The sequence below is a fragment of the Mobula birostris genome, chromosome 22 (assembly GCF_030028105.1).
Source record: "Mobula birostris isolate sMobBir1 chromosome 22, sMobBir1.hap1, whole genome shotgun sequence".
Taxonomy (NCBI): Eukaryota; Metazoa; Chordata; class Chondrichthyes; order Myliobatiformes; family Myliobatidae; genus Mobula; species Mobula birostris.
The window spans coordinates 62,880,320-62,907,796 of record NC_092391.1 but is presented as its reverse complement, the minus strand read 5'-3'; the positions used below and the strand labels follow the sequence as shown (position 1 = coordinate 62,907,796).

General features: G+C 46.7%; 1 protein-coding gene across 1 annotated transcript in view; it reads left to right on the top strand.

Annotated features, from left to right (window-relative positions):
• The window catches only part of snap29 (synaptosome associated protein 29), a 54,366-nt gene continuing 26,889 nt past the window's right edge, over window positions 1-27,477 (top strand). The window contains exons 1-2 of the mRNA XM_072240886.1: window positions 1-338; window positions 22,284-22,474. Of these exons, the coding sequence (XP_072096987.1) occupies window positions 105-338; window positions 22,284-22,474 (425 nt within the window). The 5' untranslated portion in view covers window positions 1-104. The remainder of the gene's footprint in view (window positions 339-22,283; window positions 22,475-27,477) is intronic.

Below are 27,477 nucleotides of genomic sequence, written 5' to 3'. Positions count from 1 at the left end.
TGACGGTCGAGGGGCGGGGTATCGGAACGGGTCAGCTGACTCTGGGTCCCGTGACAATCCATGGCCTCTATCCGTTGTTGAGTCTGGCTGTGAGAGAACGGAACATGTCGGCCTATCCGAGTCGCCACAACCCCTTCGCTGAGGATGATGAGGACGACGAGGCCCAGGGCCGGGGGTTCGGCGGGGCGGCTCGGGAGGAGGGTTGGAGCGACGCGGCGGAGCGGCAGAACTACCTGAGGCAGCAGGCGCTGAGCAGTGCCCGGCGGGCCGTACAGAGCAGTGGCAGGAGTGTCGCCCTCATCCACGAGTCAGAGCAAGTGGGCGCCGACACTGCGGAGGTGAGAGCAGGTGGTCGCTGCTGTTGGTGAACCGACAGGGCAGAGGCATGGGGAAGGGAGGAGGGAGGGTATGGCCGCTGGTCAAAGTAGTCAAAGTTTTGTTATCAGAGTATATATATGTCACCACAACCTTGAGATTCGTTCTCCTGCGAACATACTCAACAAATCTATAGAATTGAAGCTATAACATGATCATTGAAAGTTCAAGTAGAGCACAGAAGATAACAAGCCGTGCAAATGTAATATAAATTATTAGCAATAAATAACGAGAATAAGATGGTCCTTAAAGTGAGATAATTGATTGTGGGAACATATCAATGGGTGGGCGAATGAGTATAGTTATCTCCTTTTATGCAAGAGCCTGATGGTTGAGGGTTAGTAACTGTTCTTGAATCTGGTAGTGCGAGTCCTGGGGCTTTTGTACCTTGTAAGGACCTGATGGCAGTAGAGAGAAGAGAGCATGGCCTGGGTGGTGAGGATCTCTGGTGATGGATGCTGCTTTCTACATAACGTTTCATGTACATGTGTTCAGTGGTGGAGAGGGTGTTACCCATGATGGACTGGGCCACTACTTTTGGTAGAAATTTAAATTTAAGGGCATCGGTGTTTTCATACCAGGCTGTGATGTGGCCAATTAATATACCCTCCACTTCACATCTATACCTATAAATATCTATAAACCAGACAACAAGTAGAATATTTCAGCATCGAATTCTTTGGGTTTGCCCTAGACACCTCAGTCAAAGAGAAACAAAGGGGTCAGTCGTGGGTTGCTGTCCTGAAATCAGCCAATCAGACCTGCCATCAGCCATCCAGTCCTGCAAGCCACACACTCTGCTCCACACCTCACCAAACTCCCTAGGAAACAGTAAAGCACCAGGTCGCTCATTTATCCCAAAAACACACCACCAAAATGTTATTCACAGGGTCTAATCACACACAGTTGAGCAGTGGACACATTTGAAAGAAGTAGTAAAATAAACACTTGTGAATTTTTCACAGGATTTTTGTGAAATCACCTTTAGTCAATTTGTTTGGTGGGGCCATCTTGAAGTTGTTCTTGTTTCCCCTCAGATCCTGAGGTCACATTTACCTCCTTTCAATGGGTGGAATGTAAGGGATTTGAAGATGAAGGCTGCACAATCTGTGTGGATGTTGGTCTCAAGATCCCACAAAGCAGATGTAGTCATAGAAAGGAACAGCACAGAAACAGGTCCTTTGGTCCATCTACTACATGCCAAACCATTTAAACTGTCAAGTCCCATTGACCTTCACTGGGACCATAGACTTCCATACAGTTACCATCCATGTACCCATCTGTACTAATCTTGAACAATGAAATCGAGCTTGTGTGCACCACTTGTACTGGCAGCTCATTCCACACTATCTTGGCCCTCTGAGTAAAGAAGTTTTCCCATATGTTCCCCTAAAACCTCTGACCTTTCACGTTAAACCATGACCTCTTGTTGTCCTACCTAACCGCAATGGAAAATGCTTGCTTGCATTTACACTACCTATACCCCCTCATCATTTTATATACCTCTATCAAATCTCCTTTCGATTTTCTGTTCAAGGGAATGAAGTCCTAATCTATCCAATCTTTCCTTGTAACTTGGGTCCTCCAGACCCAGCAACATCCTTGTAAAACTTCCCTGCTTGCTTTCAACCTTATTTACATCTTTCCTGTAGGTAGGTGATCAAAACTGCACACACTACTCCAAATGGGGTCTGAGCTACATCTTGTACAACTTCCATGTAACCTCCCATCTCCTGTAATCAATATGTTGACTTCTGAAGGCCAATGTGCCAAAAGCTTTCTTTACCACCCTATCTACCTGTGATGCCACTTTCAATGAATTATGGACCTGTATTCCCAGATCTGTTTGCTGTACCACACTCCTCAGTGCCCTACCATTCATGGCGTAAAATCTACCCTGGTAGTCCTACACTTCACACTTGTCAGCATTAAATTTGGTGGGTATGGTAATACAGATGGTTGGCCTGGAGCTGTGTAGACATTCAGTTCATTAATTTCTCCAAAATCTTTCATCTCATTTTCTTTTTTGTTCTCTACTCTTTCCAGAAGTTTTTCAGTGAAGTTAGGTACATAGTACTAAATTCCTCTGTTTCTTTATTACTCCATTTATCCTGTCTCACTCCATGAAGGCCCCAAGGTAGCTTTTGCTAATCTTCTATTTTCCTTGGTGTATCTCTTGAAACCGTCCAAGTCTGTTTTTATTTCCTGGTGTATTATTCGTGCACTCCATTTTCCCTTCTCTGGTAAGGGGAGAGGAATGAAAGAAAGGACCATTTTGCTTTGTTCTCTCCCGCTTCCCTCACCAGCCCTCCGCACTCATTTCCTTGATCACTTTCCCAAGGGTTTTCCAATTTACCAGAGATTAACTGAAGCGTTTTGGGAGATTGATTCAGCGGGTACCCTGCTCCTCCCCAGTGTGAGCCTGTCTGAGATGTCAAAGTGTTGGGATCCTGGTCTCCAGGGCCCTTGCTATTTCTTTCATGGTATGTGGTGAGAGGCTGATGCTTCTGCTGGAGCAAGTGGGGTAAGGGTTGATGTCTGGGAAGAGTAAGAATTTCAGGTGGTATACTGTATACATTCGGACATTGAACTGAACCATTCAACTGGAAAGATGGTGGAATTACTTCCCAATTCAGGCAGTAGCTAGAGACAGAATCTTCATCTTGTCACATTGTCCTAGCATCAGAGCTCAGCTGGTTGGGCTGAAGCTTGCTGTTAGTGCTGTAGACTTTTAAATGGAGGAACAAACAAAGGGGAAGATCTCATGGTTGAAAGCCATGAAAGGTGAAGTGAAACAAGGCCTTCTTGTTGCACTCCTTGTAAAGGCAATTATTTCTCTAGATGCTGGGCATTGAGTGAAGCAGTTTTAAAGTGTGGAAATGTGAGGGATTTCATTATCTAAGCTGGTGGAACTCATTGCCGTGGATGGTTGTGGAGGCCAAGTCATTGGATATAGTACTGTGCAAAAGTCTTGGGCACATATAAGACCATAAGATATTGGAGCAGAATTAGGCCATTTAGCCCATCGAGTCTGCTCTGCCATGATCCAGTTTTCCCTCTCAGCCCCAGTGTGTTTTGTCCCCATAATCCTTCATGCCCAGACTAATAAAGAATCTATCAACCTCTGCATTAAATATACCTGATGATAATCAATTCCACAGATTCACCACCTTCTGGCTAAAGAAATTCCTCCTCACCTCCATTCTAAATGGACATCCCTCTATTCTGAGGCTGTGTCCTCTGGTCCTATTTCCCCCATTGTAGGAAATATCTTCTCCACATCCTGTCTATCGATGCCTTTCAGCATTCAATTGGTTTCAATGAGGTCACCCCTCATTCTTCTAAATTTCAGTGAGTACATGCCCAGAGCCATCAAATGCTCCTCATATTAGATTAGATTAGATTCAACTTTATTGTCATTGTGCCGATTATAGATATAAAGCCAATGAAATGTATTTAGCATCTGACCAGAAATGCAAAGAATAGTGTTATTTACAAAATAACTGCGAATTAAAAAGAAGTGCTACAGCGCACAAATATAGAAGTACTGAGACAGTACAATACGGATGCAATACTGCTTAGCGTTGTGATGAGAGGTTCAACAGTATCACAGCCTCAGGGAAGAAGTTCTTCCTGTGTCTGCTGGTGTGGGAGCAGAGGCTGCTGTAGTGCCTACCGGATGGGAGTAGAGTAAAAAGTCCATGGTTAGGGTGAGATGCATCCCTGATAATGCTTTTCACCCCGCCCAGGCAGCGTTTACGTAGATGTTCTCAATGGTGGGCAATTGGGTGCCGATAATCCGGTGGGCAGTTTTCACCACACGCTGGAGTGCTTTGCGGTCCAATACGGGACAATTGCCATACCACACTGAGATGCAGTTGATGAGTATGCTGTCAATGGTACAGTGGTAAAAGTCCATCAGTATCCTGGGACAGAGGTGAGCTTTCTTCATGCTCCGCAGGAAATAAAGGCGCTGTTGTGCCTTTTTGATCAGGATGGAGGAGTTCAGGGACCAGGTGAGATCCTCGGAAATGTGGACACCAAGGAATTTGAAGCTTGATACAGCTCCGTTGATGTAGATGGAGACGTGAGTGTGACTCCTGGCATGCCTGAAGTCCACAATGATCTCCTTGGTCTTCTGGGTGTTAAGGGCCAGATTGTTGTCGGCACACCACAGGCCAGGTGCTGGACCTTGTCCCTGTAGGCCGTCTCGTCATCCCCTCTGATCAGACCAACCACCATGGTGTCATCTGTGAACTTGATTATGGAGTTAGAACCATGTACAGGAACGCACTCATAGGTGAAAAGGGAGTACAGAAAAGGGCTCAGCACACAGCCTTGAGACAACGCCGGTGTTCAGGGTGAGAGTGGAGGAGGAGAGGTTGTCTAACTTAACTGATTGGGGCCTGTTAGTCAGAAAGTCCAAGGTCCAATTGCAGAGGAATACGCTGATACCAAGCTGGCGAAGTTTGGTGATCAGCTTGGAGGGGATCACAGTATTGAATGCCGAACTAAAGTCAATGAGCAGCATTCTGACATAAGAGTTGGGGCTGTCCAGGTGGGTCAGGGCAGAGTGAAGTGCCATGGAAATGGCATCCTCTGTTGACCTGTTGGTGTGATAGGCAAATTGATGGGGGTCCAGGGTAGAGGGCAGACAGGATTTCAGATGTGATAGAAGCAGTCTCTCAAAGCACTTTGCAATGATGGGGGTGAGTGCAACTGGACGGAAGTCATTCAGGCCCGTGGCAGTGGAATGCTTCGGCACTGGCACGATGGTGGCGATCTTAGAGCATGTGGGGACATCTGCCTGGGCCAGGGACAGATTAAAAATGTCCGTGAAGACCCTGGCCAACTGCCCTGCACAGACTCTGAGTACACAGCCAGGTATTCCATCCGGACCAGCTGCCTTCCGTACATTCACCCTGCTCAGGGTGGCGCAAACATCGGAGGTGGAAAGTGAGAGAGGCAGTTCACCAGGTGGGAGATCCACTTTGAGGGTGACCTCCTTATTCTCTCGGTCAAAGCGAGTGTAGAAGTAATTGAGCTCATCAGGGAGGGAAGCAGAGCTGGAAGGGGGCACGGTACTAGGTGGTTTGAAGTCTGTAATGACCTGTATGACATGCCATATGAGCCGGGGGTCCGAGGAGTTGAAGTGCTCCTCGATTCTCTGTTTGTATATGTGTTTAGCCTGAGGGATTCCCCTCCTCAGGTTAGCCCTGGCTGAGCTTGTAAGCCTCCCGGTCTCCAGACCCGAAGGCTGAATCTCTGGCTTTGAGCAGTAGGCGAACTTCTCTGTTCATCCATGGTTTCTGACTGGGGAAAACTTTTATTTGTCTTTGTGATGTCACTCTATCTACACACTTGTTGATGTGCTCAAGGACAGAGTTGGTATATAAATCATGTTAACCTCAGATATACCTTTCAATCCGGAGTCATTTTCGTGAACCTCCTTTGAACCCTCTCCAATGTATGTTCATCCTTCCTTCGTTAAGGGACCCAACACTGCTCACAATTCTCCAAGTGAGGCCTCACCAATGCTTTATAAAGCCTCAACAAAACAACCTTGTGTTTTATTTATTGTGCTATTTTTATTATTTTGTTCTTTTTCTTTGTTGTGTTGCATTGGATCCAGAATAAAATTATTTTGTTCCCCTTTACACTTGTGTACTGGAAATGACATTAAACACCCTTGAATAGTGAGGCTAAGCTGATATGTAAGGAGCAGCTCGATAGCAGGCAAGAAAAGAGCAGTATATATTGATATGGGTAGTGAAGTTCAGTGGTGACTTGTTTGGTTTACAAAGCAGCTAATCTTCAGAATGCCTGTAGATTAGCACGCCAGTTTACACCAGCAATCCCTAGGTTAAAGTGCACATGAACACAAAGCAAGTGCTGTCCACAGAAGAAAGGTCAGTCATGCACTTATCGATATGTGGTGGTTGTCCATCATGTCCAGCCATGACAGTAAAGTTTTTAAAGTGGAAAAGCCGTCGCACTAGGGCAGTTCTACTCTCTCGACCTCAGAAGTCTGGGTCCAGTGGTGTGAGTAAGTGTCACAAACTGGGGTCTGTGTTTGCAGTGGTTGGCCATGACACCTTATGTCTCCTTTGCTCTCCACAGAGCATTGCAGAACCACCTTGCCTTGGTGTTTATTTTTCTCAAATACAGTGCCTTGTAAAAGTATTTAGCCCCCAACCCTTTGTTCACATAAATAAGTACTGCAGCCAGGGATTTTAATCATTTTATCTGAGAGCATTTATTTGTGAATCACGTGCTTCTTTTTTCACAGTAGAGCTCAAAAACGAGAACATTGTAAAGCATGAAAAACTAAAAATTCAAAAATTGAAATGCCAGCAGTTCAAAAGTATTCATCCCCCTTTGCTCAGTACTTAGTGAACCACCTTGCAAATCTTTTACAAGACAGTGTAGCGATGTGCTACACACAGAGCTAGAAATAACAACACGCAGCCTGTGAGTCGCACTCGAGACTCGTTTATTCAAACTTCGCGGCACTGGGTTTTAAGCAGTTCCCTTCCAGCCCTCTCCGGGAGGAAATGACGTCAGAGGTGCATTACAAAAGTCTCTCCCCGCGTGCAGGCTATTTTGTGAGCCGGTTTGCTTGTGTAGAAAGTGGGTCGCCACATAACACCCCCAGAACCGGCAATGCACCCCCAATGACCACAGTCTGGATCAGTCTCTGTTTGGGTGGTCTGCCTCTGCGCCGTGGTGCCTGAACCTCGACCGACTGCGCCAAGTCCACATGGGCCGGTTTGAGTCGGTCCACCGTGAAAACCTCCTCTTACCCCCCAACGTCCAGAACGTACGTGGACCCGTTGTTACTGATCACCTTGAACGGCCCCTCGTACGGCCGCTGTAGTGGTGCCTGGTGTGCGCCCCTTTGTGCGAATACAAACTTACAGTTCAGCAGGTCTTTAGGTACGCAGGTCGGGGTCTGTCCGTGCTGCGAAGTTGGTATGGGGGCCAGGTTGCCGAGCCTTTGGCGTAGTCTGTCCAGGACTGCTGCGGGTTCTTCCTCTGGATGATCACAGGTGTGCTGTACACCAGCTCGGCCGACGAGGTGTGCAGATCCTCTTTGGGTGCTGCGCAGATTCCAAGCAGGACCCAGGGAAGCTCGTCCACCCAGTTAGGCCCTTTCAGGTGGGCCATGAGAGCCGACTTTAAGTGACGGTGGAAGCGTTCCACTAGTCCGTTCGACTGTGGGTGGTAGGCAGTTGTGTGGTGTAATTGTGTTCCCAACAGGCTGGCCACAGCCGACCACAGGCTGGGGGTGAACCGGGCGCCTCTGTCAGAGGTAATGTGGGCCGGTATCCCGAAGCGTGCTACCCAGTTTGCCATTTGCGCTCGGGCGCAGGAATCGGTGGTGATGCCGTTGAGCAGGACCGCCTCTGGCCATCTCGTGAACCGGTCTAGCGTAGTTAGGAGGTACTGCGCTCCTCGTGACACTGGCAGGGGCCCCACGATATCCACATGAATGTGGTCGAACCTCCGGCGGGTGGGTTCGAACTGCTGCGGCGGGTCTTTGGTGTGCCACTGCACCTTGGCTGTTTGGCACTGAGTGCACGTTTTGGCGCATTTGCTGACCTGTTTGTGAAGTCCGTGCCAGACGAACTTGCTGGAGACCATCTGGACGGTTGCCCTGATAGATGGGTGTGCCAAGCCGTCTAAGGAGTTGAAAACTTGCCGCTGTCGGGGCAATGGGGCGAGGTTGGCCGGTAGCCACGTCACACAGGAGGGTCCTCTCACCTTGGCCTACGAGGAAGTCTTGCAGCTGCAAACCCAAAACTGCAGTCCTGTAGCCAGGCATCTCATCGTCTGCCTGCTGCACCTCCGCCAGTGCTGCACAGTCCACCCCCTGGGACAGGGCCTGAATAGCTGGTCTGGAGAGTGCGTCTGCCAGGACGATGTCCTTTCCCGAAACGTGCTGGATGTTCATCGTGTGCTGGGAGATGTAGGACAGATGTCGCTGCTGGCGGGCCGACCAGTGATCGGACACCTTCGTGAATGCGAAGATCAATGGTTTGTGGTCCGTGAACGTGGTGCCTTCTAAGAAGTACCTGAAATGCCGAATTGCCAGATATAGGGCCAACAGCTCCCGGTCGAAGGCACTGTACTTGAGTTTGGGTGGCCGTAGGTGCCTGCTGAAGAACGTCAGGGGTTGCCAGTGCCCCTCAATGAGTTGCTCCAGCACCCCACCGACTGCTGTGTTGGATGTGTCCACTGTGAGGGCGGTTGGAACGTCCGTTCTGGGGTGCACCAGCATCGCGGCATCTGCTAAGGCTTCCTTGGCTTTAACGAAAGCAGCCGCGGCCTCTTCGTCCCAAGTAATGCCCTTGCCTTTACCCGACATCAGGGTGAACAAAGGGCGCATGATACGGGCTGCTGAGGGGAGGAAGCGGTGGTGGAAGTTCACCATACCAACGAACTCCTGCAGGCCTTTGACTGTGTTGGGCTGGGCGAGTGGCGGATCATGTCTACTTTGGCAGGCAGAGGTGTTGCCCCATCTTTGGTAATCCTGTGGCCCAGGAAGTCAATGGTGTCGAGTCCGAACTGACATTTGGCCGGGTTGATCGTGAGGCCCAAGTCACTCAGGCAGGAGTAGAGATGGCGGAGGTGGGACAGATGCACTTGACGACTACTGCTGACTATGAGGATGTCGTCTAAATAGACGAACGCAAAGTCCAGGTCGTGTCCCACCGTGTCCATTAGCTGCTGGAACGTCTGTGTGGCATTCTTCAGGCCAAACGGCATTGGGAGGAATTCGAACAGGCCGAACGGGGGTGATGAGTGCTGTTTTGGGGATGTCTTCAGGGCGTACCGGAACTTGATGGTACCCCCGGATGAGGTCTACTTTGGAAAAGATGCTTGCCCCGTGCAGGTTTGCTGCAAAGTCCTTTATGTGCGGCACGGGGTAGCGGTCTGGAGTTGTAGTCTCGTTCAGTCTGCGGTAGTCACCGCAAGGTCTCCAGCCCCCGGCTGCTTTGGACACCATGTGCAAGGGGAAGGCCCATGGACTGTCAGACCACCGTACGATCCCCAATTCCTCCATCCTCTTGAACTCCTTCACCAGGCGGAGCTTGTCCCGGGGGGAGCCTTCGTGCGTGGGCATGGAGGGGTGGTCCCTGGGTCGGAATGTGGTGCTGTACTCTGTGTCTGGGCATGGCTGCCGTGAACTGCGGTGAATTCTGATGAATTCGTTGTCAGACAGCGTGATGGAGTCCAGGTGTGGGGCTGGCAACTTGGCTTCACCCAGGGAGAACGTCTGGAAAGTCTTGGCATGGACCAGTCTTTTCCCTTGCAAGTCGACCAGCAGGCTGTGGGCTCGCAAGAAGTCCGCCCCCAGGAGTGGTTGGGCCACAACGGCCAGTGTGACGTCCCATGTGAACCGGTTGGCGCCAAACTGTAGCTGCACTGTGCGGGTGCCGTAGGTCCGGATCGTGCTGCCGTTTGCGGCCCTCGGTGGGTCCTGTCACCCTGTTGCGGGTGTCATACCCCGTCGGCGGTAAGATGCTGATCTCTGCTCCAGTGTCGACCAAGAAGCGGCATCCCGACTGTTTGTCCCAGACGTACAGCAGGCTGTCCTGGTGGCCAGCTGCTGTAGCCATTAGCGACGGCTGGCCCTGGCATTTCCCGGGAACTTGCAGGGTGGGCGACAACGGCGGGCTTCTGTGCCCCACCGCTGGTGGTAGAAACACCACTGTTCATTGGCCTCCTCACTCCTTCCTCTGGGTTGTGTGCGCTCCGTTGCCGGGCCTGGTCTGACCTGCTGTTGGGCGCGTAGCTTGGTAATCTGTCCGATGGATGCCCCGCTCTCCCTCTTGGTTTTCCACAGCACGTCTGCCCGGGCCACCACCTTCTGGGGGGTCACTGAAATCTGCGTCGGCCAGCAGCAGATGTATGTCCTCTGGTAGTTGTTCTAGGAACGCCTGCTCAAACATGAGGCAGGGCTTGTGTCCTTTGGCCAGGGCCAGCATCTCGTTCATTAATGCTGACGGCGGCCTGTCTCCCAAACCGTCCAGGTGCAGCAAGCGGGCACCTCGCTCACACCTTGAGGCCAAAGGTCTCTAAGAGCAGCGCTTTGAATGCTGCATATTTGCCTTCTTCGGGGGGTGACTGTATGAAATCCCCAACCCGTGCGGCTGTCTCCTGGTCAAGGGAGCTCGCCACGTAATAGTAACGTGTGGAATCCGAAGATATCTGCCGAATCTGGAACTGGGTTTCTGCTTGGTCAAACCACATGCGTGGTCGCAGTGTCCAGAAAGTTGGCAGTTTTAGCGAAACTGTGTGAACAGATGAAGAAGAGTCGATCGTCTTTGGTCCAAATCCCGTTTGGACTGTCGGGGTCACCAATGTAGCGATGTACTACACACACAGCTAGAAATAACGACATGCAGCCTGTAAGTCGCACTCGAGACTAGTTTATTTAAACTTCGCGGCGCTGGCTTTTAAACAGTTCCCTTCCAGCCCTCTCCGGGCGGAAATGACATCAGAGGTGCATTACAAAAGTCTCTCCCCGAGTGCGGGCTATTTTGTGAGCCGGTTCGCTTGTGTAGAAAGTGGGTCGCCACAACAGTAGTCTTTCTGGATGAGTCTATTAGCTTTACACAATGTGTCAGAGCAAAATTTGACCATTTGTCCTTACAAAATGACTCGAGTTGTGCCAGGTTAGTTGGAGAGCAGTGATGGACAGTAATCTTGAAGTTTTGCCAGAGATGTTTGATCAGGTTAAGGTCAGGACTCTGAATGGGCCACTGAAGGACATCAATTTTCTTCATTTGAAGCCACTCCATGGTTCAGAGTCGGTGTCCTGCTGAAAGGTGAACTTTCTCCCAATTTGTTTTCTGGCAGAGGCTTGCAGGTTTTATCCAGAATCTCTGTATTTAGCAGCATTCATCTTCTCATCAATCCTGACCAGATTTCCAATACCTGCTGCTGAAGAGCATACCCATAGAATGATGCTACCTCCACCATATTTTACAGTTAGAGATTGTGCTACCTTGCTGGTGCACAGTATTAGATTTGCACCACACATTCCACTTTAGTCTCATCTGACCACATGAACTTCATCCACATCTTTACAATATCTTCAAAATGACACTTTGCCAAGCCCTTACGGGCAAAGATATGTTTTTTTAAAAGCTAGGGCTTCTTCCTGACCACTCTTCCATAAGTACCCTTGTTGTGCAAGGCCTTGGATATTGTGGAGCCATGAACATCATCTGTAGTTGCAGCTACTGACTTCTGCATCTCACTCAGAGTGTGGGCATCACAGTTGTCCCTCTTACAAGTGTCATTCTTCTCCAGTGACTCAGTTTAGACAGACGGCCTGACCTAGGCAGTGTGGCTGTAGTTTCGTATGTTTTCCACTTTTTCCATGACAGACTGTACTGAGCCCTGAGGCGTGCTCAGTGCCTTTGAGATGGTCTTGAACCCTTCCCCACATTTGTGCTTCTCTATTACCATTTCTCTGACCTGCCCTGAATGCTCTTTTGTCTTCATTGTGGTTTGCTCTGTTTAAAATCTACCATACTGTTGGACCTTACAGAGGAAGGGGTTATTTATTCTTATGAATTTACTGAAAGGTGATCCTCTGATAATCCACATCAACAATTCGGCGAGTTGTTGAGGTATATTGCACATGAGGAAAGTTAACATAGTAATTACAAAGGGGATAAATACTTAAACCCAAGAAAATCTGCAGGTGCTGCCAATCCAGAGTGACACACACACAAAATGCTGGAGGAACTCAGCAGGTCAGGTAGCATCTATGGAAATGAATAAACAGTGTTTCCACTCTTTAAGAAGGGAGGAAGGCAAAAGAGAGGAAATTATAGGCCAGTTAACCTAACCTCAGTGGTTGGGAACAGGTTATTAAAGATGAGGTGTTGAGGTACGAATGATAAAATAAGTTGAAGTCAGCCTGGTTTCTGTGAAGGAAAATCTTGCCTGACAAATCTGTTAGAATACTTTGAGGAAGTAACAAGCAGGGTGGACAAAGGAGAAGTAGTGGATGTCATTTACTTGGATTTTCAGAAGGCTTTTAATAAGATGCCTCATGTGAGGCTGCTTGACGAGATAAAATCCTATGGTTGCAGGAAATAGAGGAATGTCTGACAGGTCAGAGGCAGTGAGTGGGAATAAGAGGGGCATTTTCTTTTTTTTAACCCCAGTGACTAGTGGTGTTCCTCGGAGGCCAGTATTAGGACCACTACTTTTCCCATTGTTTGTCAGTGATTTAGATAGTGGAATTGATGGCTTTGTGGCAAAGTTTGTGGATAATATGAAGATAGGTGGAAGTGTAGGTAGTGCTGAGGAAGCAATGCTATTGCAGCAGGACTTAGACAAATGGCAGATGGAGTACAGTGTTGGGAAATGTATGATGTATTTTGTTAAGAGGGACAATAGTGCCGACTATTATCTAAATGGGGAGAAAATTCAAGCATCAGAGGTGCAAAAGAACTTAGGAGTCCTTGTGCAAGACTTCCAGAGGTTAATTTATAGGTTGAGCCTGTGGTAAAAAAGGCAAATGCTCTTACTTTAAGGGGAACAGAATATAAAAACAAGGAGATAATGCTGAAGTTTTATAAGACACTGATCAGGCCGCACTTGGAGATTTGTCAACAGTTTTGGGCCCCATATCAGAAAGGATGTGTTGTCAATTGAGAGTCCAGAGGAGATTCATGAGAATGATTTTGGGAGTGAAGGGGTTAACACGTGAGGAGTGTTTGGCAGCTTTGGGCCTGTACTCACTGGAATTTAGAAGAATGCGTGGGGATCTCACTGAAACCTACCAGCTGTTGAAAGGACTAGGATAGGGTGGATGTGGAGAGGATGTTTTCTCTGGTGAGGATATCCAGAACTAGAGCACAGCCTTAAAGTTGAGGGGTCACCTTTTAGAACAGAAGTAAGAAGTAGATTTTAGCCAAAGTGGTTAATCTGTGGAATGTTCTGCCACAAACTGCAGTGGAGGCCAAGTCCATGGGTATATTTAAAGGGGAAGTTGGTGAGAGGGCAGGTGTATGGGGTTGAATGGGAGCCAATCAGCCATGAGGAAATGGTGGAGAGGACTCAATGGGCTGAACAGCCTAATTCTGCTGCTATGTCTTATGGTTTTGGGCCGAGACATTAGCAATGGACCATTCAATTCAAAGAGAGAGAGCTTCGCACACATCAGGGAGAAGAGGTTTGAAAAAAGGAGAGCTTCACAGGGATCGGTGCATTAGCGGCGAACCAGTCGATTTGCGATTCGTTAACAGCAGTAAATAAACGTAAAGCAGGGTCAAATCAAAGCGGCCATTGTGTGAGGGGACCAGTGTAGGAGTGGAAACATGAGGCTTTGGCGAGGAGGCACAGGTAAGTAGCAGATAAGGCATTTGTAGTGGTTAACTAAAAAGTCGCTAAATTACAGCAGATGCAGGATTGGGTGATGTGCTGTAGCTGCATGATGTGGGAGCTGATGGACCCCATTGTAGTTCCTGATGCACCAGATATTGGCTGCTCAAGGAACTCGGGCTCAAAGTTGATGACCTGGAATCTGAGCTTCAAACACTGCGGCACATCAAGGAGAGAGAGAGTTACCTGGATGCTCTCTTCCACGAGGTAGGCACACTCATCGGACTAGCTGCTTCAAATTCGGTCTGTGATGAAGTATAAGAGGGTGTGCTGCAAGTGAGGTGGGTAGTGGGATCCAAGAGGCAGTGCTGGAGGAGCCTCAGCCCTTGAGCTTGTCCAAAAGGTTTGAGATTCTTGCTCCCTGTATGGATGAGAGTGGGGCTGTAGGAAGGATGAGCAAACTAACTGAGGCACTGTGGTTCAGGGAGCCATTCAAGGTGGTGGGGGGAGAGAGAAGAGAAATGTAGTGGTAGCTGGGGATAGTATAGGCAGGGGAATAGACAGAGTTCTCTGTCACAAGGATAGAGCGGTGTTGCCTCCCTGATGCCTGGTTTTGGGACATCTTATCTGACCTGAGGAATTTGCAGTGTGAGGGGAAAGATACAGTTGTCTTGGTCCATGTGGGTACCAATGACATGGGGAGAACGAGGAAAGGGGTTCTGCTGAGGAAATTTGAGTAGCTAAGAACTAAATTAAAAAGCAGAGCCAAAAAGGTAGTAATCTACCTGAGCTACGTGCAAATTGGCATAGGGTCAAGAAGATTAGAGAGTTAAATGTGTGACCCAAAGAAGTGGGTTTGAATGCATGGGAAACTGGAACCGGTATTGGGGAAGGAGGGAGCTGTACCAATGGGATGGGTTCCACCTGAATCGTGATGGGACCTGGATCCTAGCGAATTGCATAACTAGGGCTGTGGATAGGGTTTTAAACTAAATGGTAGGAGGGTGGGTTCAACAGATTGGAGAAGTATGCGTAATGTTAAAAAGAAAAATATGGAGAAAAATAAAACAAAAGATAAAAAAAGAAAAGAGTTGAAAAAAAGTTAAGTGCCAAAGAGAAAAAATTACAAAATTTTAAAAGCACAATTTATTTGAATGCCCATGGTATTCAAAACAATGTCAGTGAACTTGTGGCTTAAATCAGTACAAAAATGTATGATTTAGTGGCCATTACAGAGATGTGGTTGCAGGGTGGAGAGGGTTGGAAATTAAATATCCAGGGATATCAAGTGATACGGAAGGATAGGCAGGAAGGTAAGGGAACTGGGGTAGTGTTGTTAAAGATGAGATCAAGGCAATAGTGAGAGACAATATAAGATCTAAGGAGCAGAATGTGGAATCCATCTGGGTAGAGATTAGGAATAGTAAAGGGAAAACATCACTGGTGGGAGTTATCTACTGGCCACTGAATAATAACATTACAGTGGCACAGGCAATAAAACAGTGAAATATGAGGCCTGTAAGGATGGAATAGGAGTTATCTTCACATAGATTGGATGAATCAAGTTGGTTGAGGCAGTCTTGAGGATTTCATAGCCTTCATCCATAATGGCTTTTTTGAACAGCATGTACTGAACCTACAAGGAATGTGCTGTCTTCAATCTGGTCCTGTGCAATGAGACAGGTAAATTTAGTGATCTTCTATTTAGGTATCCTCTTGGAAAGAGTGATGACAGTATGATTGAATTTCTCATACAAATGGAGGCTGCAATAGTTCAATCTAAAACCAGTGTATTATGCCTAAACAATGGAGACTACAATGGAATGAGGGAGAATTTGGCTAGTGTAGACTGGGAACACAGGCTATAGAAACATAACTGCACAATACAGGCCCTTCGGCCCACAAAGCTGTGCCGAGCATGTCCCTACCTTAGAACTACCTAGGCTTTACCCATAACCTTCTATTTTTCTGAGCTCCACGTACCTATCCAGGAGTCTCTTAAAAGACCCTATCGTTTCCACCTCCACCACTGCCGCCGGCAGCCCATTCCACGCACTCACCACTCTGTGTATTTTAAAAAAAACACAACTAACGCCTACATCTCCTCTGTACCTACTTCCAAGCACCTTAAAAAAAAATATGCCCTCTCGTGCTAGCCATTTCAGCTCTGGGGAAAAGCCTCTGACTATCCACATGATCAATGCCTCTCATTATCTTGTACACCTCTGTCAAGTTACCTCTCATCCTCCGTAGCTGCAAGGAGAAAATGCCGAATTCACTCAACCTATTCTCATAAGGCATGCTCCCAATTCAGGCAACATCCTTGTAAATCTCCTCTGCACCCTTTCTATGGTTTCCATGTCCTTCCTATAGTGAGGCGACCAGAATTGAGCACAGTACTCCAAGTGGGGTCTGACCAGGGTCCTATATAGCTGCAACATTACCTCTCGGCTCTTAAACTCAATCCCACAATTGATGAAGACCAATGCACCATATGTCTTCTTAACCACAGAGTCAACTTGCATAGCAGTTTTGAGTGTCCTATGGACTCAGACCCCAAGATTCCTCTGATCCTCCACACTGCCAAGAGTCTTACCATTAATACTATATTCTGCATCATATTTGATCTGGTGGGACAGTTGAGGAACAGTGGAAGACTTCCAAATAAATTTTTCATGATGCTCAAAAAAAGCATATTCCAGTTAAAGGCAAGGACAGTAAGGGTGGGGAGAGCCAGACTTGGATAACCAAGGGGATAAAAGAAGGCATCTAACTAAAAGCTCGTTCAAAGGTCTAATCTAATGTCAAAGGAATGTATACAATATACATCATGAAATGCTTTTTCCTCGCAATCATCCACAAAAACAGGAGTGCTCCAAAGAATGAACGACAGTTAAATGCTAAAACCCCAAAGCCCCCAAGCACCCCTCCCTCCTGTGCATAAGCAGCAGAGAGGAACAATCCCCCTCTCCTCACCGGCAAAAAAAACATCAGCACTGCCACCGAGCACTCAAGCGTGAGCAAAGCAATAGCAAAGACACAGACTTAGCGTTTCACCTGGCATTCGACATACCACAGGTTCTCCCTCCCTAATAAGGGAGAAGGAGGTGCCTCCGTTTTCCTAGGAGCTGGGAGACATAACAAACAGCTCACTGGTTTATGATGTTAAAAGCCCGTTACATTGCTTTTTTCGAGCTCTGTGCCTTTGGTCTCAACACAGATATTTCAACACATGGGTCTCCTGCCATGACACCAGCCCTCGATCCACCCCTCTCCAGAGCCCCGAGATCCTAGGCTTCTAAGTCAGAGCCAGACTCTTAGGCCGAGCCCTTGGCGTGCTGAACAATAATGGTCATTTATGAAACCCCGAGAGTGGGTCCCATTCCCACAAAGAACCAAAGTCAGCGTGTAACTCCAGGTCAGGGTCTTCAAAAGAACCCTAAAGAGGAAAGATAAAGATATTAAAGACGGAAATAGAGCTGTTTCGGAAGATGCAATCAAAGGAGTCGCCGTTTAGTGCCATCATTACTCCACTCACCAAGTTGCCAAGTGCGTACAAAGCTGCCAAGAGTAGTGGGAAACTGGAAGATTGGAAGAACTTTAAAAAGCAACAAAGTACCACCAAGCGAGTAATAAAGAAAGGGGAGCTAGATTATAAAAATAAACTAGCACAAAATATAAAAATTTCATAATTAACATGTAAAGTGGAAAAGGGTGGCTAGGTCCCTTGGAGGGCGAGAAGGGGCAATTGATAATGGGTAATGAAGAAACGGCTGACTATTTTGTGTCGGTCTTCACAGTGGAGGACACGTCTAACATGGATGTGATGGGAGGTGAGGACCTCGGTAGAATACCTATTACTAAAGAGGTGGTACTAAGCAAGCTTCTGGGCCTGAAGATAACTAAGTCCCCTGGTCCTGACAGAATGCATCCCAGGGTACTGAAAGAAATGGCAGAGGTTATAGTAGAGGCTTTGGTGATGATTTACCAAAATTCTCTGGACCCTGGGCAGGTCCTGGGGGATTGGAAGATGGTGAATGTCACACCACTGGGGTAGGCGATAGGCAGCTGAGAAGTAGTAAAAGGTCGAAGGGGGAATACTTTACAGCCTCTCAATTTTTTTTTATTTTTAGTAACTAGTTGATGACTTTTGGAATTTTTCTTTTGATATGCAGAAGTTTAGAAAATGACAGCAAAATGTGAATATAGTTATGGGGACTCAATATTTTTTTTTCAAGGTGTTGTAAGTTTAAATTGCACACCACAAATTAGTGATGTTCCATGAAATTGTCCAGTTCTATTTCTCTGATTTCTTTAATCATTGCCAATTTTCTTACAGGATTACTCAGCATGAATATCTTCAGTGTTCAAAAAATCTTTTGTGCTGATCATTTATTTTATTGATGCATTTTTATTTCCCGAGTTCCAGTTAAATCCATCCAGTCTGTATCAACCCGACTTTCCATGGCTGTTTGATCTGCTGAAAGTCTTTGTAATCTCTATTATTTTGAATTTACTTTTGATGTTACGTTGGCTACTTGAAACTGGGTGGGAGAGGTTGCAAGACTGAATCACAAGTCCAGGCTGTGTTGCCAAAGTTAGTGCATATTCTGGAGTTATGGTATCTAGCAAATACTAATTTCAATAGGAGCCAGTCTTCAGACCTAAATGTAGATTGCAAATTGAATTTAAAATGCAGCTCTTAATAATGGTGTTCCTGGAGCTACGGACTGGGGGTTGATTGTGTACAAAGAAACATCCCAATGTCCTAAGATTGCAGCTCAGGGACAGTGGGGATTAACATTCATTTTGGGTATCGAGTGTGGGTATGAAGATGGAGGTATTTGAAAACTATATGTAATTCAAAGGAAGCATTGTAGATACATTGTAAATATAGAATTGTCCTGCTGTTACCTTTGATTTTTAGCATATAAAAATGCCATGTAATATTGGGTCAGGCAGTCCTCTTCGTCTAAGTGTCTCTAGTGTGATTGCTGCTTGTATTGCTGAATAAAGACTTCTATATCACCTGCTTCGGTATCTCTCTGGTGACTTTGTTCACAGTCACAACAGATAGTGCCTCCAAAACCCAAGTCTTGACCCCAGGCAATAACAGAGGGCTTAGGAAACCCACCATCTTTCCGCTCTGAGCCTCTGCCAATGCTACCATCACTGTTCCTATGGCACTGCTCAATCCGTCATCAAGTAGAGAGCAATTGAGGTTTGTTTTCATAAACTGCACATTTAAGACTAGATTTGGAGGAAACCTTGGTGTTCTTTTAACAAGTCAAGTTTATTGTCATTTTGACCATAAGCTGCTGGTACAGTACACAGTAAAAACGAAACAACGTTCCTCCAGGACCCTGATGTTGACTGTTCGTTGGGTGTGCGGTTTATTGTAGTGGATCAGTGTGGTGCAGGATAAAACATTGGATGAGTGTGGGGCTATTTGGATTGTACTTTGTTCTACTGCTACTTGTAAAGTTTAACAACAGTTGGCAGGCCAGTGGATTGTACTTTGAAACAGCAGCTGCTAATGTAATGGGCCAAATGGCAGATACTTTATGTACTGTTTATTAAGAAATTAATTATTGGGTACATTAAAAGCATACAGTGAAATGTGTCATTTTCATCATCTTGGAATTCCCACAACTTGCTAACCCTCACCTGCGAGTCTGAATGGTGCCATAATGGCAACCTCTCACTCAAAATAGCAAGAACAAGGAGCTGATTATTCACTTCCTGAGGACGAAACCAGAAGTTCATGAGCTGGTCCTCATCCAGGGATCCGAGGTGGAGAGTGTCAGCAACTTTAAATTCTTTGATGTTATTCTTTAGGATGACTGTCCTGGGCTCAGCATGCAAGCACGGCAATGCCTCTACTTCCTTTGGAGTTTGTAGAGATTCGGCATGACGTCTAAAACTTTGACAAACTTCTATGGATGTGTAGTGGAGGGTATATTGACTGGCTGCAACACAGCCTGGTATGGAAACACCAATACACTTGACTGGAAATTTCTCCAAAAAAGTAGTGGATATGGCCCAGTCCATCACAGGTAAATTCCTCCTCCACAATTGGGCACATCTACACGAAACACTGTTGTGGGAAAGCAGTATCCATCATCAGGGACCCCCACCACCCAGGACATGCTCTCTCCTTGCGGCTACCAACAGGAAGGTGGTACAGGAGCCTCAGGCCCAGCATCACCAGGTTCAGGAGCAGTTATTACCCTTGAACCATCAAGATCTTGAACCAAAGGGGATAACTTCACTCAACTTCATTTGCCTCATCATTGAAATGTCCCCACAGCCAATGGACTCACTTTTAAGGACCCTTCATTTCAGGTTCTTGGTATTTATTGCTGATTTAATTTTGTATTTGCGCAGTTCGTAATCTGCACGCTGGTTGAACACCCAAGTTGATGCGGTCTTTCATTGATTTTGTTACGGTTATTATTCTATAGGTTTATTGAGTGTGCCTTCAAGAAAATTGATCTCAGGGTTGTATATGGTGACGTATGTACTTTGATAATAAATTTACTTTGCACTTCGGGATGTGGGAGGGTTCCGGAGCACCCAGAGGAAACCCACACAATCACAGGAGAGCATAGAAAGCAGCTTATAGACCTGATCAGTGATTGCTAGTGGTATAAAGCAATTGGGCTAATTACTGTATTTTAGATGACTACACCTGATCCAGGCAACAGGCTTAATTGGGCATTAGCCAGTTATTTCTGTACTGGCTATGAGGAACATTGCTACAATATGTTGCTCTTAATGATGTTCAATATCCTTCCCTTTTTGTCCAAAGTCCTATAGAAATTCCATCTCTTGCTGATATCTGGAAATTTGAGCCCCTCACTAACCCTGTAACCATTTTGTTGATTGTCGTGAAAATAGTTGATAGTCCTAAAACTGAAGAACCATCTTAACATTTCCCCACTAACCCATCTTTTAATCCAGCTTGCTACACTCTCCCTCATTCAATATCCTTAACCTTCTCAACTGTGGGTAGATGACCCCCATCACCATGGTTTATAGCTGATGAGAAGGAAAAGACTGATCTCAAACCTCCGCTGTCTTGCGTCTGTACCCATCATGGAGAAGGCTTTGGGAGTAAACCTCAAGGAAAAATCCGGAACTGGAGTTCCTAAGGCAGTTCTATATTGAACTCAAGACTGACTGGCAATTCCTGCGACAATGCTGGTGCAAAACTGTATCAGCCTCTGCTGTTCATCAGGTGAATGGAGAGGGAGAGCTTGCTACATGGGCAACAGCTTGCTCTCTATATCGTACTGGCCTGGCTTGCATATCATGTAGGTAGGTAGAATGCAACATCCATGGTCGACCCTGCTGACAGAGGACCTGTAGCTCCCTTAACTGGTGGTGTATGCATTTGTAGTTATAACTTGAGCTTGAAAGACCAGTGAAACATCCCAAGTGGTAGTTGGAAATGTGAGGCCATATTAAGCCAAACATTTGAGCTTTGAAGAGGACATCATCGTTGTGTGTGACGTAGGCGATTATGGTCTTTCTGTAACCATGATTGTTCTTAGCAAATTTTTCTACAGAAGTGGTTTGCTATTGCCACCTTCTGGGCAGTGTCTTTACAAGATGAGTGACCCCAGCCATTATCAATACTCTCCAGAGACTGTCTGCCTGGCATCAGTGGTCACATAACCAGGACTTGTGATATGAATCAGCTACTCATATGACTATCCACCACCTGCTCCCATGGCTTCACCTGACCCTTATCTGGTGGGGCTAAGCAGGTGCTACACCTTGCCCAAGGGTGACCTGCAGGCTAGCAGAGGGAAGGAGCGCTGTTCAGCTTTAGTAAGGATGTATCTCCATCTCGTCATCCCATTGAAGAGGACACAGCTGGATAAACACATTTGGGGAGGGAATTTGGGTTTGGTCCCTTGCAGCTAAAAGCTCTGCCACTAGAGATGGAGAATTATAAATCTACGTTCAAGGCCCGAGTTGAAAGAGAGATATCTTGAAAGATGTTTGGTAAAGATTAAAGAGAGGTGGAGGTGGAGGTGTCTGTGGTCAGGCCCTGGATAGGTTTAAATACTTAGATGAGTTTTCATGTTGAGGTTTTATGTGTAAGGCTCAAAGGGAATCAGTGAACACTAGAGACAGGTTGGCACGCGGGTAGCAGAGTTTTATAACCACAGAAGATTCTGCAGATGCTGAAAATCCAGAGAAACACAATCAAAATGGTGGAGTACCTCAGCAGGTCAGACAGCATCCATGGAGAACAGTGAAGAGCAGATGTTTCAGGCTGAGACCCTTCAGTTTTATAATCATTTCTGGAGATCTAGCAAATTGACTTCAACATTGTAGTGACGTGAATACGGTTTTCACTGAGGTGTGTTTACCCTCTGTAACTTTGCCAACTTTTCACCTGTTTTATTTGTGGGTCATCTTCTCTCCTCCCCCCCCCCCCCCCCCCCCCCATTTCTGTTTGGGACAATGTCACCTGAGGTGGCACATCTGAGCATATTATAAGATGTTTACCAGCTTCTGTTCTTTTTTTTTTAAAAACTGGACAGGAACTTCTACGACAAGGTGATGCACTGAGGCGAACAGATAAAATGCTGGATAAGATGGATCAGGATATGCAAGTTAGCCAGAGACACATCAACAGCATCAAGAGCATCTTTGGCGGCATTACAAACTACTTCAAATTCAGGAACTCTGAACCACAAGCCCCTCCAGAACCTGAAAAGCAGACTAGGAGCAAGTGAGTAATCTTCCTCTCCTCTCCTGTTTCCTCCAAGAGGGCCACAACCTTATCATAGGGTTTGAAGGTCTCAATAACCCGGAGAGCTATGTTGGCTGGAGTCAGGTCCTTGTGCTTTGGCTCTTGGTAGGGTCACCCATGATACAGTTCAAAGGGTAAAGGCCAGGCTAAGAGTGGTCCACTGGTCTTCCAGGTACAGTGGGGTTCAGCTCAGGGCTAACAACCCTGACTGGTCAAAAAAAAAAATTGTTACGGAATCAGCACTGAAGAGTCCTTCTACATCTGAGTGTGATGCAATGGATAGGCAGGGATGGATGATCATCACTGTATCACACTCTAAATGCCAGTGGCTTAACAGGTAGTAAGTAACTCTCATTGAATTTGTAGTAGCATTCTCTGTCTAGTATTATGTCTACAGCCTAGCTGTAGAGCCTTGGAATGCAACTGTGAATGGACTAATGAGTTAAACCAATTTTTTTTTAATAGGTTTGACAATTGCCCTCCTGTTCATGCCCCCTTCAGCACACCAGTCCAGATGCAAGGACACCCAATGCTCCCTCAGCACCTACACCTCCCTTCCTCCCTCCTTCCCCATCCAATTCGACACGTGGATGAGCAACACAGGCTACCACTGTCTTCATCCCTTCCTTGCCCTGCACTGACCATCCACATCTCCGCTTACCAACTGCTATTGTCCCAATTTTCACCTCCCCAGCCTCCCACCATCCACCAACTCCCCAGTCATCATGGACTCAACTTCATTACTGAGCAGGTGAGAGGGCTCTGGAGAAACTCAGACATGGCAAAGCATTGGTACTGGACAGTGTGAACCCCAAAGTCCTGAAGGAGTGTGCTGAGCAGCTGTGTGGGGTTCTCCAGCGCATTTTCAGTCTGAGTCTTAACCTGGAAAACATCATGTATGGTCTCAGTACCCAAGAAGAGCCAACCAAAAGTCTTGAATAACTACTGTCCAGTGGCCCTGGTCTCACACATAATGAAGCCCCTCGAGTGGTTGGTTTTGGCTCACCTCCGACCCCCTAGTCAGGTCAGCCCTCGATCCTCAGCAGTTCACCTACAAAAGCACACTTGAGCAACAGTTGAGTGTGTAAGGGGAGGACAGGAGGATGAATGCAGGGCCCTGGTAGAAGACTTTGTCAAATGGTGCAAGCTGAATTATCTACAGCTCAACATCAGTAAGATAAGGAGATGGTGATGGACTTTAGGAAGACTAAGCCTGCATTGCTCTCTGTTACTATTGATGTTGAGTACCTACAAGTATCTGGGGGTGCACCTGGATGACAGACTTGAGTGGAACACCAGCACAGGCAGTGTACAAGAAGGGCCAGATTTGCCTCTACTTCCTGAGGAGACTGTGGTCCTTTGGAGTATGCAGGCCTTTGCTTTACATGTTCTACCAGTCTGCTATTGCCAGTACAATTATTTATGCATTGGCATGCTGGAGCAATGGCATCAACATGGGTGATGCCAATAGGCGCAATAAACTGATTAGAAAGGCTGGCTCTGTTACAGAAGTCAAACTGGACACACTGGAGGCCATGGAAGAATAAAGGACCCTCAGGAAAATCCTGGCAATTCTGGACAATGTTTCTCACCCTCAGCATGCCACCTTGGCTGAACAGAGGAGCACTTTTAGTAACAGACTAAGACAACTGCACTGCTCCAAAGAACACTGTGAGGTCATTCTTACCCTCGGCAATTAGGCTCTGTAATGAGTCGACCTTTAGCTGGGGAAGTGATAACCTCCCTTTTGTTAGACTGTTTTTGTTAACTTATTTCTTACTCTTTCTACTTCTCTTAGAAACATAGAAAACCCACAGCACAATACAGGCCCTCTGGCCCACAAAGCTGTGCCAAACATGTCCTTGCCTTAAAAATTAACTAGGGTTACCCATAGCCCTCTATTTTTCTAAACTCTTCTAATATTTATATCTGTGTACTTGTAATGCTACTGTGACACTGTAATTTGGGATCAATAAAGTATCTATCTAATGGTGAGTCTTGTAAACAGAATGTGAGATGTAATTGTTCTTGTTACAGTTTGTAGTAATAATGCCAAGTCCCTGTTTATGCTTTGCTTTTGTCACTGAAATTAATTTGCATAAGCATTCTGTAGATATTACACTTTGGAGATGGTAAGGCAAGGCTATGGTTTGTGTGTACTTCATTCCCATTCCAACTTGTCCACGGCCTTCTCTTCTGTCACAATGAGGCCACTCTCAGGATGTAGGAGCACCTCTCAAAATCCATCCCCGTAGCCTCCAAACTGATGGCATGAACATCAGTTTCTTCAACTTCTGGTTCCCCCCCCCCTTCAATTCCCCACTCTGACCCTTCTTACCTCTTCTCATCTCCCCCTCCCATCCCTCCTCTTTCCCTTTCTCCCACAGTCTACTCTCCTCTCCCAGCACATCCCTTGCCCAGCCTGAGGAAATCTGCAGATGCTGGAAATTCAAGTAACACACACAAAAAATGCTGGTGAATGCAGCAGGCCAGGCCGCATCTATAGGAAGAGGTACAGTCAACGTTTCGGGCCGAGACCCTTTGTCAGGACTTCGTTGGTCTCGGCCCGAAACGTCGACTGTATCTCCTCCTATAGATGCTGCCTGGCCTGCCGTTTTCACCAGCATTTTTTGTGTGTGTTCCTTCCCCAGCCCTTTGCCTTTTCCAAATATCGTCTCCCAACTTCTTACTTCCTCAGCACCTCCACCACCCACCTGGATTCACCTGTGACCCAGCTTGTTCTTCTTCCCCTCCCCCCACCTTATTCTCGTATCTTCTCCCTTTTCATCCCGAAACATTATTTCCATAGATGGTGCCTAAGCTGAGTTTTTCCAGCATTTTGTATGTGTATGTTTGCTTTAAGACCGTGGCACATCTCTTCCATGTTCTGTTATGTAATTTCAATACATGGTATTTCTAGATCTTTGCTTCATCCCTATTTAACATTGTATCCTAAATCAGATTTGGCAGTGTGTAGATGGGTATTGTTAGATCAGTCTGTCTAGGTGGAGTAAAATTGAGGAGTCGGTATAGTATTGAACTATGTCAGGAAATGAGTGTTAATGATCTGTAGATTAGGATATTGTTTCTGGTGAGGCTGTTGACAAAGCAATTCCAGTGTCCCTCTGACAAGTTCGCATTTATTGTCCTCTTATGGTGTTTAGCGCAGCAATGAAGGTCGTCCATCTCAGTCTATCCATACTGTTGCACAAAGATACAGAAGGTTGTTCATTGCTGATTCCTTAACAACTTTGCTTTACCAGCCAAGGTTGTTGGCCTGAGCTGAACCTCCAAACCTAGAAGACTGGTGGACCACTCTCGTCTCTACACTTTGACCAGTTTGGCATGGGTGACCCTACCAAACCCTGACTTCAGCCAACATAGCTCTCCCAGTCACTAAGGCACATAACCTTACACCAAAGTTGTAGTCCTCTTGGTTATTGTCATCTGACTGTACACATAAACGTAGCAGCATTCTTCCGGACCGCGGTGTCTCCACAAAGCATATCACACAGCATGTAACCGAAGTGTTACCATAACTAAGTTAATAAAATATAATTCAAGGGCCGGCTGGTGGCGCAATGACATCGGTGCCAGACCCAGAGCGGAGGTTCCCGGGTTCGAAACTTGTCGGGTCCGCTCCTGAGTAAGCTTTCTATCTGTGCCGGGTTGAGTGTCGAGATCACAACTCAACCTCGTAAGATAAAGGGAGAATACTGCAAAAATGTCTGTGTGAGGAGTGGCGTGCCACAGTCTCTCTCTCTCGTTCCGCGCCTTGTAAAAACCATGAAAAAGACATTATGCACGCACGGACGCGCAGACGCACACGCACAGACTCGCATGCAGGCATACGCCAAAAGAAATTCAAGATACGTGCATGTGCAGCACAGTAAGCAGCTGGCTGTCCTGGTGATGAGACATCAGTGGTGGCATCACAACCTGAGGGAAGAAGCTGTTACCTGGTCTGGTGCTGACATTAATTCTATTTCATTGATGTTGTATTGACTTTTTCATCTGCTCAATATTATAGTTTGTCCAGGAATAGATTGCATTTGATTCATTGAAACTTTAGTGTTCAGTATTTCTGCGTACTTGGACCAGGTGAACTCAGGATCTGCTGAAGTCACCTGATTTTTTTCTGCTGAGTGTCAACATCTCTGAGGATCTATCCTGGGCCCAACATATTGATGCAGCTACAAAGAAGGCACAACAGCGAGTATACTTCATTGGTATTATGAGGAGATTTGTATGTCACCAAAGACATTGGCAAAGTTCTACAGATGTACCATGGAGAGCATTCTGACTGGATGCATCACCGTCTGTGTCATGGATGGTGACAAGTGGAGTGGTGTCTGTCTAATTCTGTCGATTACATGTATGTGGCAGAAACAGCTCTGGTGATCCGATACACAAGGCAAGACCTGCTACTGCCACGCAACCATCCAGGGATAGTCATTCAGGCTCGAATTGTTTGCTATCTAGACTGTACGAGTGAGTGTGAGGCCTGCCGTAAACCTCCAGGGACCGACAACTGCCGATGCAGTGGAAGCACCTGACAACAGCCGACACTGAGTCCGTCCATCTGAAAACTTTGAGCCTCCGACCAGTCCCTCCGATGGAGCCTCCCGAGCACCATCCTCTGCCGAGCACCTTCGACCTCACCCCGGCCGCCAAAACAAGCAAAGCTGAGGATTCAGGGCCTCCTGCTCCGGAGATTCCGGACCACACAGTAGCAGCGGCAGCGAAGCAGACATTTCAGAAGTTTCTCCAGATGTTCCTCCGTACTCTCACGTCTGTCTCCATCAGATCAGAATTGTGCATGGTACCCTACTTGACAGATTGCAGATATCATTCACCGGAGTGGCAGCATCGCCATCTTCTCCTCCTCCATTGCTACCCAAGAAGCTGTCCCGGAGCCTGTTGGTCCTGGCTTTTATGCTGTGGTACCATTTCCCAGATGGTAGCAGCTGGAACAGTTTGTG